Genomic DNA, 15,315 nt, shown 5'->3' with positions numbered 1-15,315 from the left:
TATACATTGTTTATAATGCACAGTATATATGTATCCACAGTGAAATGGAATGCCACGCCCACCTCCTCATTCTGGCCAGTGGGCGAAGGCCTTTGCAATGATGGATAGGGCTGCTGTCCAATGTGCTGATGGCGCTTCAGGAGCACTCCTGAAAGGGGGCGTGGCTTTTCCTGACCAATGGAGAGGCAGGACGGAAAGTTCACGCCCACTAGGTGGTGCTGGTGGGCAGGCTGGTTAACGTGTGAATCCGCCGACCAATCAGCTGCGGCGTAAGGCGGGGAGCTAGTACTCTCGTCCAATCAGAATCCGCCGTGCGCCGCGTTGTCTCCTGATTGGCGGAGCCTGGGCGTCAACGGCTTCTCCAACCGACTCGCAGACGGGAGCGTCATACGCTTCACCGGGCGGCACGTCAGCTGACCGCTGAAGCGCTTGTCCAATCAGCGCGTCCCGAGCCTCCTCAGCCAATGGGATTTAACTTCCCGGAGAAGAGGCGGGGCCGTCCGCTTTCCACCCAATCGGCCGTGCCGTCGCGTCAGAAGCGAACGCTCAGCGTCTTGTCTCCAACAGCCAATGGACGCGTCCGTCGCTCAGTGGGCGTGGCCTTTAAACCTCCCCCTCCCATCCCGAGAAGCGTTTCCCCCCAATGGGCCAAAGCCTCGGCCAATAGGCATCGAGCCTGCTCTGGCAGAGGGCGGGCGCTCGCGATGTCGCCCAATCTGATTTGCGGGGACCTCAGGCGCAGGCGGTGTCGCCCAATCAGTTCGACGGCGGCCCTGTCAGGAGGCGTGGCTCGTGCCAGCCAATGGGCGGCCGCCGGCGACCTGAGGCGAGGCGGGAGGAGGCTGCGCCGGGAGGCGGCGCGTGGGCCCCCGCAGTAGTCCCGGCGCCGCCGCCATGAGCAGCAGCGGCCCAGCGGGGTCCGGCCTGCCGGCCTGGAAGCGCGCCCTGCTGGAGAGGAAGCGGGCCAAGCTGGCCGCCGGGGTGGAGCTGGAGCGGGGCCGGGCGGCAGCCGACGGGGGGGAGCCGCCAGCGGCGGGGCCCGGGCCGTCGGAGGGCGGGGAGCGCCTGGTGGTGGCGGAGAGCCTGGGCCCGCTGCGCGAGAACCCCTTCATGCGGCTGGAGGGCGAGCGCCGGCGGCGAAGGCCACGCCTCGCCCCCGCGCCAGCCGCCGACCCCCCTGCGCTCGCCCGCCTGCTGGAGCTCTACGGGGCTGTGCCCGGTATCCGCACCATCCGCGCCGACAACATCCTCATCATCGAATCCCGCGAGCCCCAGGCAGGGTCCACCCCTACTCCCCCGGCCTCCCCTCCCCCACCGGACCCCCTGCGCCGCCTGCTCGCCCGCTCCGGCTCCGCCCTCACTGAGATCCGCGCCGCCGAGGTCGTCATCTACGAGCCGGAGCCCCCGAAGGCGCCCGCCGGGGACGCCGAGGCCGGGCGGGTCAGCCGGCTGCTGCAGAAGTTTGACCGCCGGCCCCCCCGGACCCACGCAGTGCGAGGGCGCTGGCGGGGTGGGGGCGGTGCCACCCCACAGCCAGCGGTGCCAAACCCCTCTCCCGAGGGTGCCCCGGCACCACAGGAGTCGCCGCCGCTGCCCACTTCCACTGCCCAGCCGTGTGGGCTCCAGCCCGGAGGTTTCGTCCAGAAAACCGGCTCCAACTCATTCGTGGTTAACCCCCGGGGGTGCCGCCCCACTCCTGCGGCCTCCAGACATGTGCCCCCCGTGCTCAGCAACGGGCCCGTCGAGCCGGCGGTCGGAAACAGAAGCCCTGTTTCTCCCAAGCCAGTGCCATCGCCAAGCCCCGCTGCAGCATCTCCGACCCAAGCCAACGTGGGGAAGCCAAAGCCCAAGGAAGCGGTGGAGAGCCTGCCACCCCCACAGCCCAGTGCCATTCCGGACAGCAGTGCCACAGCCAGCTTGTCCCGGCCCACGCCGCTCCTCAGCTCCAACTGTTCTTTTGAGATCCGACCGGCCCCCAAGCCGGACCTGGCTGCCATCCCTGCCCACGATCTCCAGGCACAGGCCTTGGCCAGCCTGCGCCTCAACTCCCGCAACTCGTTTCTCTTCGTGCCCCGTCGGAAAGGGGATGCTACTGGCCTGCCAGATGTTACAGACAGCCCTCCGACTTTGCCAGGAGGGGCTCTGCCCTCTGAGAAGCCAGCTGAGACTTTGGTGCCTGTGACTTACATTGATGAGGACTTGCTGGAGCTGGAGGCTGGACACTTGCCCCCCTTGAGAGTTCTGAGTCCGAGGCTCGAGGGCTTTGATGTTCTCCAGGAAAGCAACTCTGCCCTTGAGATGGAGGAATCTGTTCTGTCCGCATACAGGCCCCTCCCGACTGGTGCTGCAGCTGTCTCTCAGAAAGGTAGCAACACTTTTACCATCGTGCCCAAAAGAAAGCCCCCCAGTGCTGGGCTGGAGACCTTCAGCAGAATTCAGCTGCTGGAGGAGGAGGAGGAGGAAGAGGAAGAAAACCGAGCCAAAGCTAAGACTGATGCCCCTCATCAGGAATTAGGTCAGCTTCTGAAGAAGCGCTACCCCACTGTGAACGAGATTGAGGTGATAGGGGGCTACCTTTCTCTGGATAAGTCCTGCATGAGCAAATCAGGATCCCGGCGCAAAAAGGTAACTAACTGACTTCTGATCTGCCGGTTTTTCTGAGACCGCTGAATTGATAGCAAGGGAAAGAACAAGCCCCTTTCTTGACTCCTGGAAATCAGGCATAGTTACTGTCTGTTCTGTAAATTATCTGCTTTCAGCATTCATGGTTGCTGACTTATAGCATCCCATGCCAGCATGGTTCAACCTGTGCGCAAGTTTTCAGTGAACACTGTGTACTACTTTCAGTCCTGCTTGGTAACTTCTTGGCAAGAGAAGCGTAGTTAAAATATGCTAGCACAAGTTAGTGGCTGAGTGTGACGTGATCTTGAGAGTTGCCCTTGGGACGGGCGGTGTGTAGAACAAGAGCAGTGTGTTCCATCACTTTCTCTCCTTGCAGTAGGACATTCAAGCAGGCTTCCTTGAGCCCACTTCAGTCTCCTCTAGCCCACACAGCTAACAGGAGCTGGTGAAGGTTCCTGTGACTCTCTTCCTGATTTGAGCACAGTGGTGCACACCAGAAGAGTGCGTCCCAGAACACACTCTATGCTTCTAGGCCTGTACTGTGCCATTCAATCCACCTGCCACCTTTGCCTCTCCTGACATGGCCCAAATACGCGTGTGTCGCGAGCCAAGCTTTCCACTAAGCAGTTAGCATGGCTTTCTCCTGAAGCACGCCTTGTGGTACAGCAGCTGAGACTGTTTGCCTGGATCAGGAAGTGAGGCCCAGTGCATGGCTGCCTACATTCTAGTTAGAATTCCACACACAGGCCTTAGAGCTCAACAGGTGAAATCTGGGGTAAAGGGGAGCATTCTCTTTCCTTTGTTATAAAGCACCTTCTATGTGCATTGCAGTTTGCGAACCCCTTAAGGCAGGAGCTTGACTTCTTATATTTTGTAATCTAAAATTCACACCAGGGAAAAAAAGGCGGGGATAACCTGGGCATCCCATATGCCATATTTGCAGTTATGTGTATGTAGGCTTGCAGCTGGTGGTAGGAACTAAGGAGCTGGGCCAAAACCTTCATGAAAGGCAAACTTTTAGGAAGCATTTGAAGGAAATTAGGGAGGTGGCCTTGTAGGTTTTCTGGGAGGCAGCTTCAGGCATCAAGGGCAGCAGGAGAGAAAGGGTGGGGTCATTTGAGGGAGCAGGAGACTTGTTGCTGGCTGAGAGTGGCTCCCTTGCTCCAAGGGAGCAAATGTTTTAGACACGGATGTGTCAGGGTTATGAGAGTAAAGAGGGAGGGTGGCTAAGGATGCAAAGCTCCTGCAGGATGTGTGAGTGGACAAGACACTGGTGTCAGAGTTTTAAGGAAGGGTGTCTTGAGGTCAAAGAGATAAGAGAGGGTAACAGGTTTTTTAGAGAGTGAGGGGATTGGTGAGAATGTAGGTCTGGGGAAGAAAAGGGTACTGTCTTTGTAATGTCTTTTTTAGGATTTGCTGACATAATAGATGTGCTGTGTGGAGCTGGCTGCCTTCTTCTCAAGTGAGCTGATGATATAGTGGTACTGCTACGTACCCACCAAGCTGGCAGGACCCTCAGGTGTTTGAGGAAGCTCTAGTTCACTGGGATTATGCGTTCATACTGGAGCATGGCTTTTGCTCTCAGTGTTGATGGTAAGAATTGCAGCGTCCATTTGCAGGGAATGCTCTCTTTCCTATGGCACTAGGAGTCCTCTCCTAGACTCAGAATTCCATGATGGTAAGATGTACATTTGTAGCAGGCCTATGATCCTTGGACTCATGGTGTTCATGGTAGAGTAGGCAGCTGTCGCTTGACACAACAGCTGCTGCCAGGTGGCTTTGAGAGACTTTCCCAGAGCTACTAAGCTCTCTGCACCATTGAAGGGGTAAATGCCGCCGCTTGTGGCAGCGGGCATGAGACTCCAGCTTGGGCAGCTTGCCAGAACTGGGCAAGAGGCTGACAATGGCACACAGTCATTTTAACATAAAGAGCGATTGCTGAGATGAGACTGTCTCGAATGTTTCTTGTTCCAAGTAGCTAGACTATGTCATTGCCTGGTTTGTTTGTGAGAAAGTTCTGAGTATGTCTGTGGCTAAAAGACATCATCACCATAGTCCAGTATTGTGCAAGGCACAATATACTGGGTGAGTTCTTGTTTGCCCTCCTTCCTCGCCCTCCTCACCCTGCAAGATTACAGCTGTGTAATTCTGACCCAGGTGCAGTCTGGCAAATTTATTGTTCTCTGCCAAGTCCTCCAGTGCCAAGCAGTAGGTGTGCTTAATAATAATAATAATGATAATAATTTTATTTATACCCCACCTTTCTCCCCAAAGGGACCCAAGGCGGCTCATAGTAATGTTTCCGTAATGCTTCATAGTAATGTTATAGTGTGTGTCCCTTTTCTCCCCCCCCCCCCCACAGTCAGAAGTAACCAGAGTGCTGACAGCATTATTCCCCACGTTGCCTTCATGAACATGGATTGTTGTGCCCTTGCTGAACAAATTGGTTTTACTGTATTTGTCTGCAGGGTTACGTGGCACAAGCAATGAAGGGAAAGTATGTCATGTGGTCAAAGGTTAATTATGATTCTGTAATTTAGGCTAGAGAGGGATTTATCCTTTGTGTGTGCTTCGACACTTGAGCTCCAGCAGACAGAACCTATTTTCGTTCTGCAACTTATATTTCTAGTGTGCCTTGAGGATGACTTTTTGGCTAAGCAAGTGGCAAGGATGTGGCTACCTTCTTCCGTGGTATCTAGTCCTAGGTGTACTCACTGTAGTCATGTGCCTACAGCATTTTCCCATCCCCTTGCTGCCTTGTGATCTGCTATTGAAAGGCTTCCCTCTCAGCCTTGGCTGATGATGCTATTTATATCCTGTGCTGTGAAGAGACTGGGGAAACCTGTGCCTGAATGGCCATTGTGCCACTGTTATGTTCAGGTTGCACCAAGGCTGTTAGTTCTTGGCTCCTGGCCTGAGAACACAGCTGGTTGTGAACAAAGAAAGGGTGAGACCAACTCACTAGCCAGGGCCTGATTCTTTTCCCTTGCTAGGACTGCTGTCCTTGAGTAGGTCTTGTCATGGACTCTGTTACTTGGATCCCAGGAGAAATGGGATACTTCTACCTGTGTGCTCTTCAGGTACCTGCTGCTGCTGCTGCCCAAGTAGGTGCTGCTTGTCTGTAGAGAATCAGACAAGTGGTCTGGCCAAGAGCTTGGTTTCAGTGGAACCAGGAAGCACTTGTCCCTCTGGAATCAATTAATAAAGCTTAACTCTTGAAAACATCTTTCCGCTTCCACAGTCCACTCATTCATGTTGATGTTCTTCCTGCTCACACACACGCTTGTTCTGTTCTTAAGCCATCGTCTTCCTTAGAGGTGCAGAAAACATAACCAGAACTGTGTACAGGAAAAGCAAGTATTGAGGTGCAACTGATGGACACATCATGCATGTGAATGAGGCTGCAGTCTTAAGTTTGTAGACTGCAAGCTTTTGGTTCTGCTGACATACGTATGGCAAGGAAACTGGGTTAGGTTTTTTAACATGGCTTTCTTTTTTCTTTTTTTAAGTATACCGCTTGGTATGTCCCATGTGGGTAAGAAGGAAATAGTTTACTTCCCACCTAGCAAGTTCTGTTTGAAAATGGAATCCAAAGTCCACTTTCTTTCCTGTGGAATCCGAGACTCACCTGTGTCTTGTAATGCATGTGGTATTTCGAGCCTGGCGTATTGCTCCACCTGCCATGTGCCTTGTCGTATTGATTACAGAGAGCTGGTCACTTGGCGAGCGCTCTCTCCTGTAAGGGGAGATTCTCATGCATCTTTGCAGAGCTTGAGAGCAGGGGGGAATGCTACAGGTATCCTTCCCCTCTTGCTAAAACTTCTGGGACCAGGAAAAGCCCCGGTGCCTTTGAAATCAGGGCTTCCATAAATGGCATGCCTACATGTGATGCACCTTGCATACTTGACTTAAAAAGTGCGCTCGTCAAAAAAATCTGTAGATCTGTGCATGTGCTGTGTTTAAAGGGAAGAAAATGATGTAAGCAATATGGCTTGTTGCAAGTGTGCTTAATTTGCATATCTTGGCTGCGAAGTTGGAGTAAGGGCTGTCTGGGACAGGGAAGCAGGAAACAGAAGAATGCTTGCTCCTGCAGTTTCCCCCCCCCACTCAGTTTCAAGCGTACAAACCAGGAAAACACCTTTGTGCTGGTTTCCCAGCTGTCAGCGTAGCCTATGGGCCAACCCTTCTCAACTGGGATTTGGGTGCTGTGCTGCCATAAATGCTGGGTGAGCCTATTGCTGGGCAGTCACCATGGCTACAGCGAACCATCTGGGCAGCCTTAAGCAGAGTGTGCAATCTTGGTAATGTGCTTTCTGTTGTTATGCAAGGTCTGCTAATGCTCAGGCATGCTGCTGGGCTTGTTGAGCGATCCCTGGGATAATCCAGAGCAAAGCAATTGGCCGAATTACACACACGAAGCAGAAATCAAGGCAGGCCTTGAGAGTGGAATTTCAGTCAGCCACTCTGGCTCTGGAGATGGTAACCCTCTCACTTCCTGCTCCTATTGAATGTCTCTGCTGAGGGGGAGATGCCCCAACCTGCTGCCCTTGCTCAGGCTAGGTCAGCTGCATTGGCAGCCCTGCGGCAGCTGACAGGAGGAAACAGGCGAGGCTCTCTTTCAGCCCTCTTAGAGGATGGAGGCCATATTCATAGTCACGTTTGCAAGGAGACAGTCTAGGTGTGTGGAAAGGAGGCGGTAGGAAGATGAGTCGCAAAGGGAGAGTTTCACTGCGAGAAGCCAAGTCCTGAGTTGGGGCTGGTTTTGGCACTGAGGAATTACTGGTATAAGCCTGTGGATTTAGCGGGAGAGAACAGGCACTGCATCCTGGCTACCTCGTGCAACTGTGATATCTGGCATTTATGTTGTCGGTGTACTGATTGTTGCGTGGCCTGGACATCAGAAACGGTTATGAGGGGAGCACATCCATTTGGGAAGACTGAAAAATTCACGCATAAACAGTGCTGTAGCCTGTTGGCCCTGTAGTGTTGGTTCTGGACTGTAAGGAGACCTGGGTTAGAACTACCTCCAGTGGTAGTTCTTTCCCAGCTTTTGCTGCCTGTTCAGAGTTAAATCTGAAGATTTAAGGCCTGTGCAAGTGCGAGGACTGCAGCTGTTGGCTTGAGAAGTGTTACTCCTACTAGATGGAAGCCTGATGCTAAAGTGGGCTTGACGGCCCCTTCTGTCACACTCTGCTGGAAAACCTCCCAAAGCCATTCAGAAGTGTTATCAGGCCTATTGTGCTGGCTCCTGGTGGTTGGGAAGAAGGTGGGGCTTTGGGGGCTTTTATTTGAGATAATTATTTACTGTGTGACTTCTGCACAGTTACCACTATGATCCTTGGGGTGGCGGTGAGCTGGAGATTCAGTTCCACCAGATTTTGAGCAGGGCTGTAAAGCTGTTTCCCATGTGCCCTTCTTGCTGTCTTCCAGATGAAGATCTCTTTCAATGAGACCAGCCTGCAGACGATGTTTGAATATCCCTCTGAAAGCTCCTTGGTGGAAGAAGAAGGGGAGGAGGAAGAGTATGCGACAGAAGTGGACGAGGTGCCCAGCTCCCTTGCTCTTCACTTGGATGCCACCAACTCAGGTGAGTCCTGGGGTGTAAGAGTTGCATCCCAGGATGCATCTGGGGCTCCATCTCCACCCACAACCACACTGCAGTTGGGTGAAGCAGTTAACAAACCCCCAGAGGTTCTGAGGCAGGAAGGGAAGGAGACATAGTTGCTACTAATGAGTTCTTCCAGTTCAGGGACGGAGCTTGACAGATTGCTGCAGTAATGCCTTAATGTTGGGTAGGAAGGCTGTGTAGTCTTCCTCTAGTCCTGAAGAGTGCTGCTGCTGGCTTAATTACTAATCACTGTTCTCTAATGATTTATGCAGCCAAAGTCATTACATTAGGAGTGGTGGAAAGGTGGAGTCTTCCTTCTTCCCCAAAGCTTGTTGGTATAGAATGATGACTGTAAAAGCACACTGCGGGGCGGGGCGGGGTGGGGGGAGGTTAATGCACTCCAGATTGATTTAAATTTCATACTTTAGCTACTGTGACATCTCTGTCAATGGTTTTCTAGTGTACCTGCTCATGTTATTGGCCAGACTTAATGTTGGGTGTAATGTGGGAGTTTTCAGTTCTTCATTTGAGGGGGGGGGGGGCTTTCTCTTCTGAGTTCTCAGCTAGCTGTAGGGGGAGGATGTGGTGAAGTGCTTGCCAGGCAAGGCCATTGGATTCATCATGGGGTGTTTTGTTCCATATTTTAACCACCTTGCTTTCTGGAGGATTGGCCCCTATGGAATGCTTTCAGTCTCCTGGCTTGTTTCACAGCCCCATGCTTGGCTTCATCTTTCCATCTGCTCTTCTTGCAGGTTTATCAAGTTATACCCCAAAGCACTCCATAGAATTCAGCAAGTGGCAGGAGCAGCAATATGAGGAAATGCCTCCGCACACCGGCACCTTTCCGCGGGACGCTGACCTGCCTGGCAGCCAAGTCATGGTATGATTGGGGAATGCTCCAGCTGGCTTTCTGTCTTGATTGGAGGGGAGGCACGAACACAGTCGTGTCTGTTTGGGGTGGCTGTGGTGTAATCCCTCTATTGGCCTCTGACTTGAAAGAGGCTGCGAGAGAACCATGAATGTCAGGTTGCTGCTATTGGCAGGAACTAGGTGGAGGTCCCCTGCTGAAGTCCTCTGATCCCTCTTTGGAGGAGAAGCAGCATAACTCCTGTCCCTTTTGTCTCTGTCTCTCTCCTCTGCAGCTCACTCCAGCAGACAAGAGCAGCCTCGCAGACTTCAGTAGTGAACCTGCCCTGTACTTCTAGTTTTGGTGCTGCAGATACTGCTGCTGCAGTGTTCCCAGGGTCCTTATCTCTGGGTGTCTGCAGAAGCACTCCTGGGAAGGCAGGGCGCACCTGCAAGGCAAGCCCCTCTTCCCTTATCAGGTACTGAGAAGCCATGGGGGTGGGGGAGCATGCACGTCCTTACACTGGATTCTGGGACATCCTTGTTCCGAGACGGCTTCCTTGTCCTGTTCATGGCCTTACTTGTTCTTGTGAAGACTCGGAGGAAAGGGGGTTTTTGTGGCTGGGCTGCTGAAAGCTTGTCCGCTGCCGTTCTTGCTTGGCCATGCTGCTCCTGTTGACCAGGCATCTTTGAACTGGTGCGGCAATTACCTTGGTGTTGGATCATTGCAAACAAGCTGCGATTTGACAGCAGTGACCTAGTGGAGAGTGCCAGCTTTGAATTTACCTTGCTAGGCTCTGTGACTCCTGATAGGACTGGCATGTGGAGTCACTGGTGCCTGCTGGGCAGGTGGTGGTGGTGAATGCCGTCGCCTGCACTGATGGGTTAATGAGAGTGGCTGGAAGAGCGGCAGGTGTTCTGTCCTACGTTAAAAGAAGCAAACCTGGGAAGAGTTTCTGGCATTCAAGGCCTGATGTGGACATGTGCCCTACTTGAATATTGGCCTCACTGTGACAAAGGGTAACTTTAAAGGAATGTGTGGCACTGACTTTGGCTTTCCTTGAGCTGACCTGTATTGTGTGGTCAACTCTGATCTCCAGTCTCCCACATGCACACAAAAGCACACCCTTCCCAGATTCTGTTGTGTACAATTCTTCACTTTATATGGCTGAGACTGGAGATGCCGTCTCTTCATGCAAACCTGCCACTCTGGGGCTGTGAATAAGCAGCCACCCTGTGGCCAGTTTTCATTGGGAGCAACTCTGATTCAATGGCCGGGGAGCCCCGTTCCTCCTGTGGTGGTCCTCAGTTACGTCTCCTGGAGCCAAGATTCCTTCTGCTTCTAAGACGGCTGGTGGGTCAGCCAGGGGCTGTTCTTTGCAGGGGGAGGCCCACTAGTCCCTCTACTCCAAGCTGCAATGATGATCTCTTGATACCATATTCTCCAGAAGTGTCTGGTTTCCTGACCTCAGAGAATGACATTACCTTTCGTTTACTCTTGCAGTAACTGTTCTGCCAACCAGCAGGCAGTCATTTGCTTTATTCAGGTTATGGAAGTGAGGTTTAAGTACAGGAGCCTTACCATCCAAATAACAGACAGAAGATTGATCTGCACTCCTGTGGTTTTGAGGGAGACATGTGGTTGAAACTAATGTTGTGTATGTTTAATGAATGATCTTTACTCTTGTTCATCCTACTCCAAAGAAGCTCCTGATGTATTTCTCTTTCTTGGTGGTTGTTTAGAACGTCAAATCAAATTGAGCTAATTTACTGTGGTGAATTGTAAAATTCTACTGTATTTTGCACTTGATAGCTATTAACAGAGGGAGTGGGGATTCTAGATCATACACTCAGCTGACCATTATTGCTGGGTCTGGCTGGCGGGGCCAAACTACTGTACTTGTTGCCCCCCTTCCTCCTAGGATGGTATCATGTTTGTGCTTCCGAAGCTCATTAAATGACACAAGTGATTTCTCCTCTGTTCTTTGCTGGTCATTTTTTTCTTTATCCCTGAGTATATCCAGAAAATGGATCCCTCCCCCCCACTGCTCTGCACTACTAAACTAATACTAAATTGAAAAACCTAAACTCTGCTTGGTTTGAATGAGGGAAATGTACACTTATGTGTTTTGTAAGTGGAGGATGAAGATGTGAACTGTGAACCCTGCTGCTCTCTGGCCATTGTTCCTTTCGGCCAAGCTCCATGTCTCTTGATCGGTTTGGAACCTAAAAGGCATCTTGACCAATGAGCTACCTGTTCTTCTTCAAAGCAGCAAAAGGGGAAGGCTCAAACCTTTTGAAATGAAACCTTCTCTTCACAAAGCCTAATAGCAGGACAGCCTGCATGTACAGTGTGCAAGCCTGTGGAAGTTTCCACTCACTTTCCGCCGCAGCTGCTGTGCTGGTTAACAAAGTGGTTTTATTCAGGTTGGGGAACGAAAGACGTTAGCTGAACGTTTATTTTTATCTACCTTTTGTCCTAGCCCCATGAAGTCAGACTGCTAGCTAGCCTTGGATGCAACCATAGATCGTTTTCGAAGTGGGTCCTGGTACGAAAATATTTGGGAAGCATTGATCTAACAAAATTTCTGTAAAAAACAATTTGGAGCCAACAAACTTTATTAGGCGCTGTACCGCCCACGCATCAAGCACTGCCTGCATAGGCCCAGCCTAGGCTGGAGCTGCTTCTCCAAGACTATTTTCAGGGACACTCAAGCCCAAGGGTCTCTTCTGTCACGGGGGTTTTGTCTCTGATTTTAGAGAGATTCCCTGCTTCCTTTTTCAGGGCCGTGAGCAGCGTCTGGGAACTTTCTAAGATCTAGGAAACAAGAAGGAAAAAGATGAGCAAGGGTTCTTTCCAAAGATGGGATGCTTCTTGCTGGCATCTCTCTCCATCCTTTGCTTTTGGTCTCTTGTGCCAATGCACCATGAGGGAGATGGTACTTCAGCTTTCCCCTCTGAACAATCCCCCAGCTTTGTTTTAGGCATTTCTATAAAACATTTAGTGAGGTCATGGGCTATCAGACTGTACACAGCAACCTGAGCTTTGGCTCAGACACTACAACTACCTTTGACCAGCTCTTTCCTGTACGGAAAACCACCCATGGTGCGTTCACAATGTACTGATTGTAATTCTTTCATAAAAATAAGCCCAGCAAGTCTGCAACAGAGCAGCTATAGTCCATAACCTGAATGGTACAACCTGCATAGGAGAAAGATTTGCAGTCTCCTATTTGAGAGGGATGGGGGGGGGGGGGGAGAGAAGAGAATTTTCCTGGAAGTTTAAACACATTTGGTCCCTGTTGTGTGTAAGCAGTGATGGGCAGAAATAGCTTAAGGAGGGTTTGGATGGATTGCCCCAGGACAAGGGGGAAGGGAATATAATGGCACTAGGAACAGTTGTGATTTGCCTGTCCCAGTTCCATCTCCAAAGATGGAAAAGCCATCAGCTGAACTGATGGTCCTAGAGCCTATGCAGTTTCAGTGCAACCAAGGGCCAGCATGTGTCCTTTTCTGTGTATCTGAAGAGGCTTTATTGTGACTGACTGCTTTCCATCTGAGGAAGTGGCTTTAATGGTACCTACCTTAATGATGAAAATGAGCTTTGAGACAAATGTTACAAGCTATATTAACCACATTTTTGTTGCTTCTTTAATTCTGAAAGGGTGCCTAGAATGAAAATGTTCAGGGTTTAAGGCAAGCATACATTGAGGCCCTCCCCTGGCTATCATTAGGAATGCAAGTCAAGCACTGGGAGCTTGTGCAATCAGTACCTTCAAGTAGGCAGCCTCAGTCTCAGCGGTGATTTTGTCCAACTCATTCTGGGGGGCCAGCTTGTGCGCCAAGGTCTCATTCACACGGGCCAACTTCTTGGTCAGAATGCGGATGTCGTTCTGCACCTTGATCTTCTCCTCTTCCTCCTGCTGGATCTGCTTGTTTAGCTCTTCCCTCTCAAGGCAGAGGTCTTCAATACCTGAGGGGGCAGGAGAATTGTGCCAGCTAAGCCAGGCCCTGTGCAGAAAGTGCTCTGCACACGGCCTACAGGCTCTCTGCTCCCCATGGAGTGGCAGTCATGGTGTCATCGGCCTGTGGAACTCCCTGCCACAGAATGTGGGGTGCCAGCTGGGCCAGGCTGAGGAAGGAGAGCCGTGGGGTGGAGGCGCCCTGCAGCGTCCCTGCCTGCCCCCCCACCCCCGCTGGGCGCCTGCCTCTCTCCAAGCAACTGGGCAGGAGGAACAGCTGTCTACGGCGGCCCGCGCGGGAAAAAGACGTCGGGCAAATGCAGCCATGCTTGGAGGGACAGGAGTACGGAGGCCGGAGTGGGACAAACAGGGCGGGCAGGCGCGGCCATGCTTTGGAGGGACAAGGGTACGGGGGCCGGCGAGAGACAAAGGCGGACGCGTCTCCATGGCGACCGGAGGGCGCGTACCTTCCGGGAGGGCGAGCCTGGGGCGGGAGGGCGCGTCGTCCCCGCGGGCTCCGGCGCAGGGGCAGCAGCGCTGCTTCCTCCTGGCCTTGCGGGGGGCGGGCGCGGGGACGGGGCCGCGGGGCCAGTCGGCCAGCTGCAGCCAGAGCGCGAGCAGCAGGCCGGCCGTCATGCCCAGCAGGCTGGCCAGCAGCACCGCCGCCGCCTCGTCCTCCATGCCGCCGCCCGACTGCCGCCCCCGGCCCGGCCCGGCCGGCCCGGCCCTGCCTGTGTGACGTCCGCGGGGTCACAATGCCGCCTCTGCGCTGCTGGGGGGCGGGGTGCCTCTCCTCAGAAGTCAGTGGGGCCAGTGGGGCTCACCTCAGGCCACGGGGTGCAGCCCCAGACCAGGCACCGAGGAGGAGCCCCGCCCTGGGGCCACACTCAGGGACGGGGAAGCCAGCCCCACTGCAGTCAGTGCGGCTGACCCCCAGACAGAATGGACTGGTGGCACTGAGGAGGGGCCCATGGTGGCAGGCGGCCTGAGGGGCAGGGGCGTCCCCATCCCTGGCACCCCTCCTCAAAAGTAAGCCCCACTGCAGTCATTGGGGCCGACTCCCAGGCAACCTGTGTGTTCCGGCTTTCTTGGCTGCAAGGGGGTTCTGCAGTCTGCTTCGAAAGCAGCCTCCAGACCCCCCCAAGGGCTCTGGAGGGGCCTGGCTCAAGCCCACCCTCATCTGGCCTCGCTCTGCTGCTTCTCCAGGTCCTCTCGGCTCTTCCCCTGAGCAGTGGGACACCCGCAGCGTTCCAGAGAAGATGCAGAGAGCCAGCAGTGGATTTGCACAGCAAAGACTCCGTTCAGAGGGGCTGATCCCTCTGGGGAGAAGGGCCTGCCTTCAGCCGCTGTCTGTGGGTCTCCCAGAGGCGGCTGGTGGGTCACTGTGGGAGAAAAAGGACACAAGAGTAGCTAGACCCCCTAGCGTCTATTGGCAAGGCTCTTCGTGTAGGCTTAAGAGAATAATACGTTTTTACGCCAAAGGACTTTAGCTGAGAAGCATCAGGCTTAAGGGAGGAGCCTGACACATTTGGGGTGCAATCCAAAGTGTGCCCTAGGCTGGCTCATGTCCCTTGTGCTGGTCTCCCAGTGTCACAAAAGTGCCATTTCTGCATTACCATGGGAGGAGGTGGGCTGGTGCATGGATGTACGCTGGCCTCCAGATGCCATATTGGGCCCCGTTGCGCTGGCACATAGATAACTATGTGCCGGCCCGCCTTGGCGAGCGCAGGGGTTAAAGGAGAGTGGGGGAGAGTGGAATGGGGGCGTTCTGGGGTGGGGGAGGTTGTTTGAAGGCAAGACAAGTACGGGAACCAGTAGGGACAGTCCAAAATGGAAAATAGTGGCTGCCTGTGGGGGCCGACAAAGTCTACTTACTGGGTGGAGTGGAGGCAGGCAGGCAGTCTCCCCCCTAGTTGTTAGAACCGTGGGTCATCTTGTAAACTATGTCTTCCTCCTGGAATCTAGGGACTTGGCGTTCCACCTGGGGCTAGAAGGGACATTGGTGTTAATGAATGGGGCCCTGGGTGCTTCCCACGGCCAGGGGCTGCCAGGCTCACCTTGCGCGGGCGCGTGTACCAAGCGAAGAGGAGGCCACACAGAATCCCCACTGCAGAGCTCAGCCCCAGAAGTACTGCCTCCATGCTGCTCCCCTGGGACTGTGCTGAGTGCCTTCCAGCAGCTCTGCAGCCGTGTCCAGGGCCATTGTTACACTGTGAGGCAGACGCCAACTGGTCAGGGATGTCACAGTGCAGGTTTTTAGCCACTGAAATGCCATTT

General features: G+C 53.5%; 1 protein-coding gene across 1 annotated transcript; it reads left to right on the top strand.

Moving 5' to 3' along the window:
• Positions 1–839: 839 nt before the first annotated feature.
• Positions 840–11,052, top strand: TPRN (taperin). Its single transcript, XM_066610689.1, has 4 exons — positions 840–2,625; positions 8,053–8,209; positions 8,983–9,110; positions 9,373–11,052. The coding sequence occupies exons 1-4, from the start codon at positions 895–897 to the stop codon at positions 9,433–9,435; spliced, it is 2,079 nt and encodes a 692-aa protein (XP_066466786.1). The 5' UTR covers positions 840–894; the 3' UTR covers positions 9,436–11,052.
• Positions 11,053–15,315: the final 4,263 nt, after the last annotated feature.

Source organism: Tiliqua scincoides, chromosome 16 (assembly GCF_035046505.1).
Source record: "Tiliqua scincoides isolate rTilSci1 chromosome 16, rTilSci1.hap2, whole genome shotgun sequence".
Taxonomy (NCBI): Eukaryota; Metazoa; Chordata; class Lepidosauria; order Squamata; family Scincidae; genus Tiliqua; species Tiliqua scincoides.
Note: the sequence above shows the minus strand (reverse complement) of the source record. Positions and strands in the feature narration are given on the sequence as shown.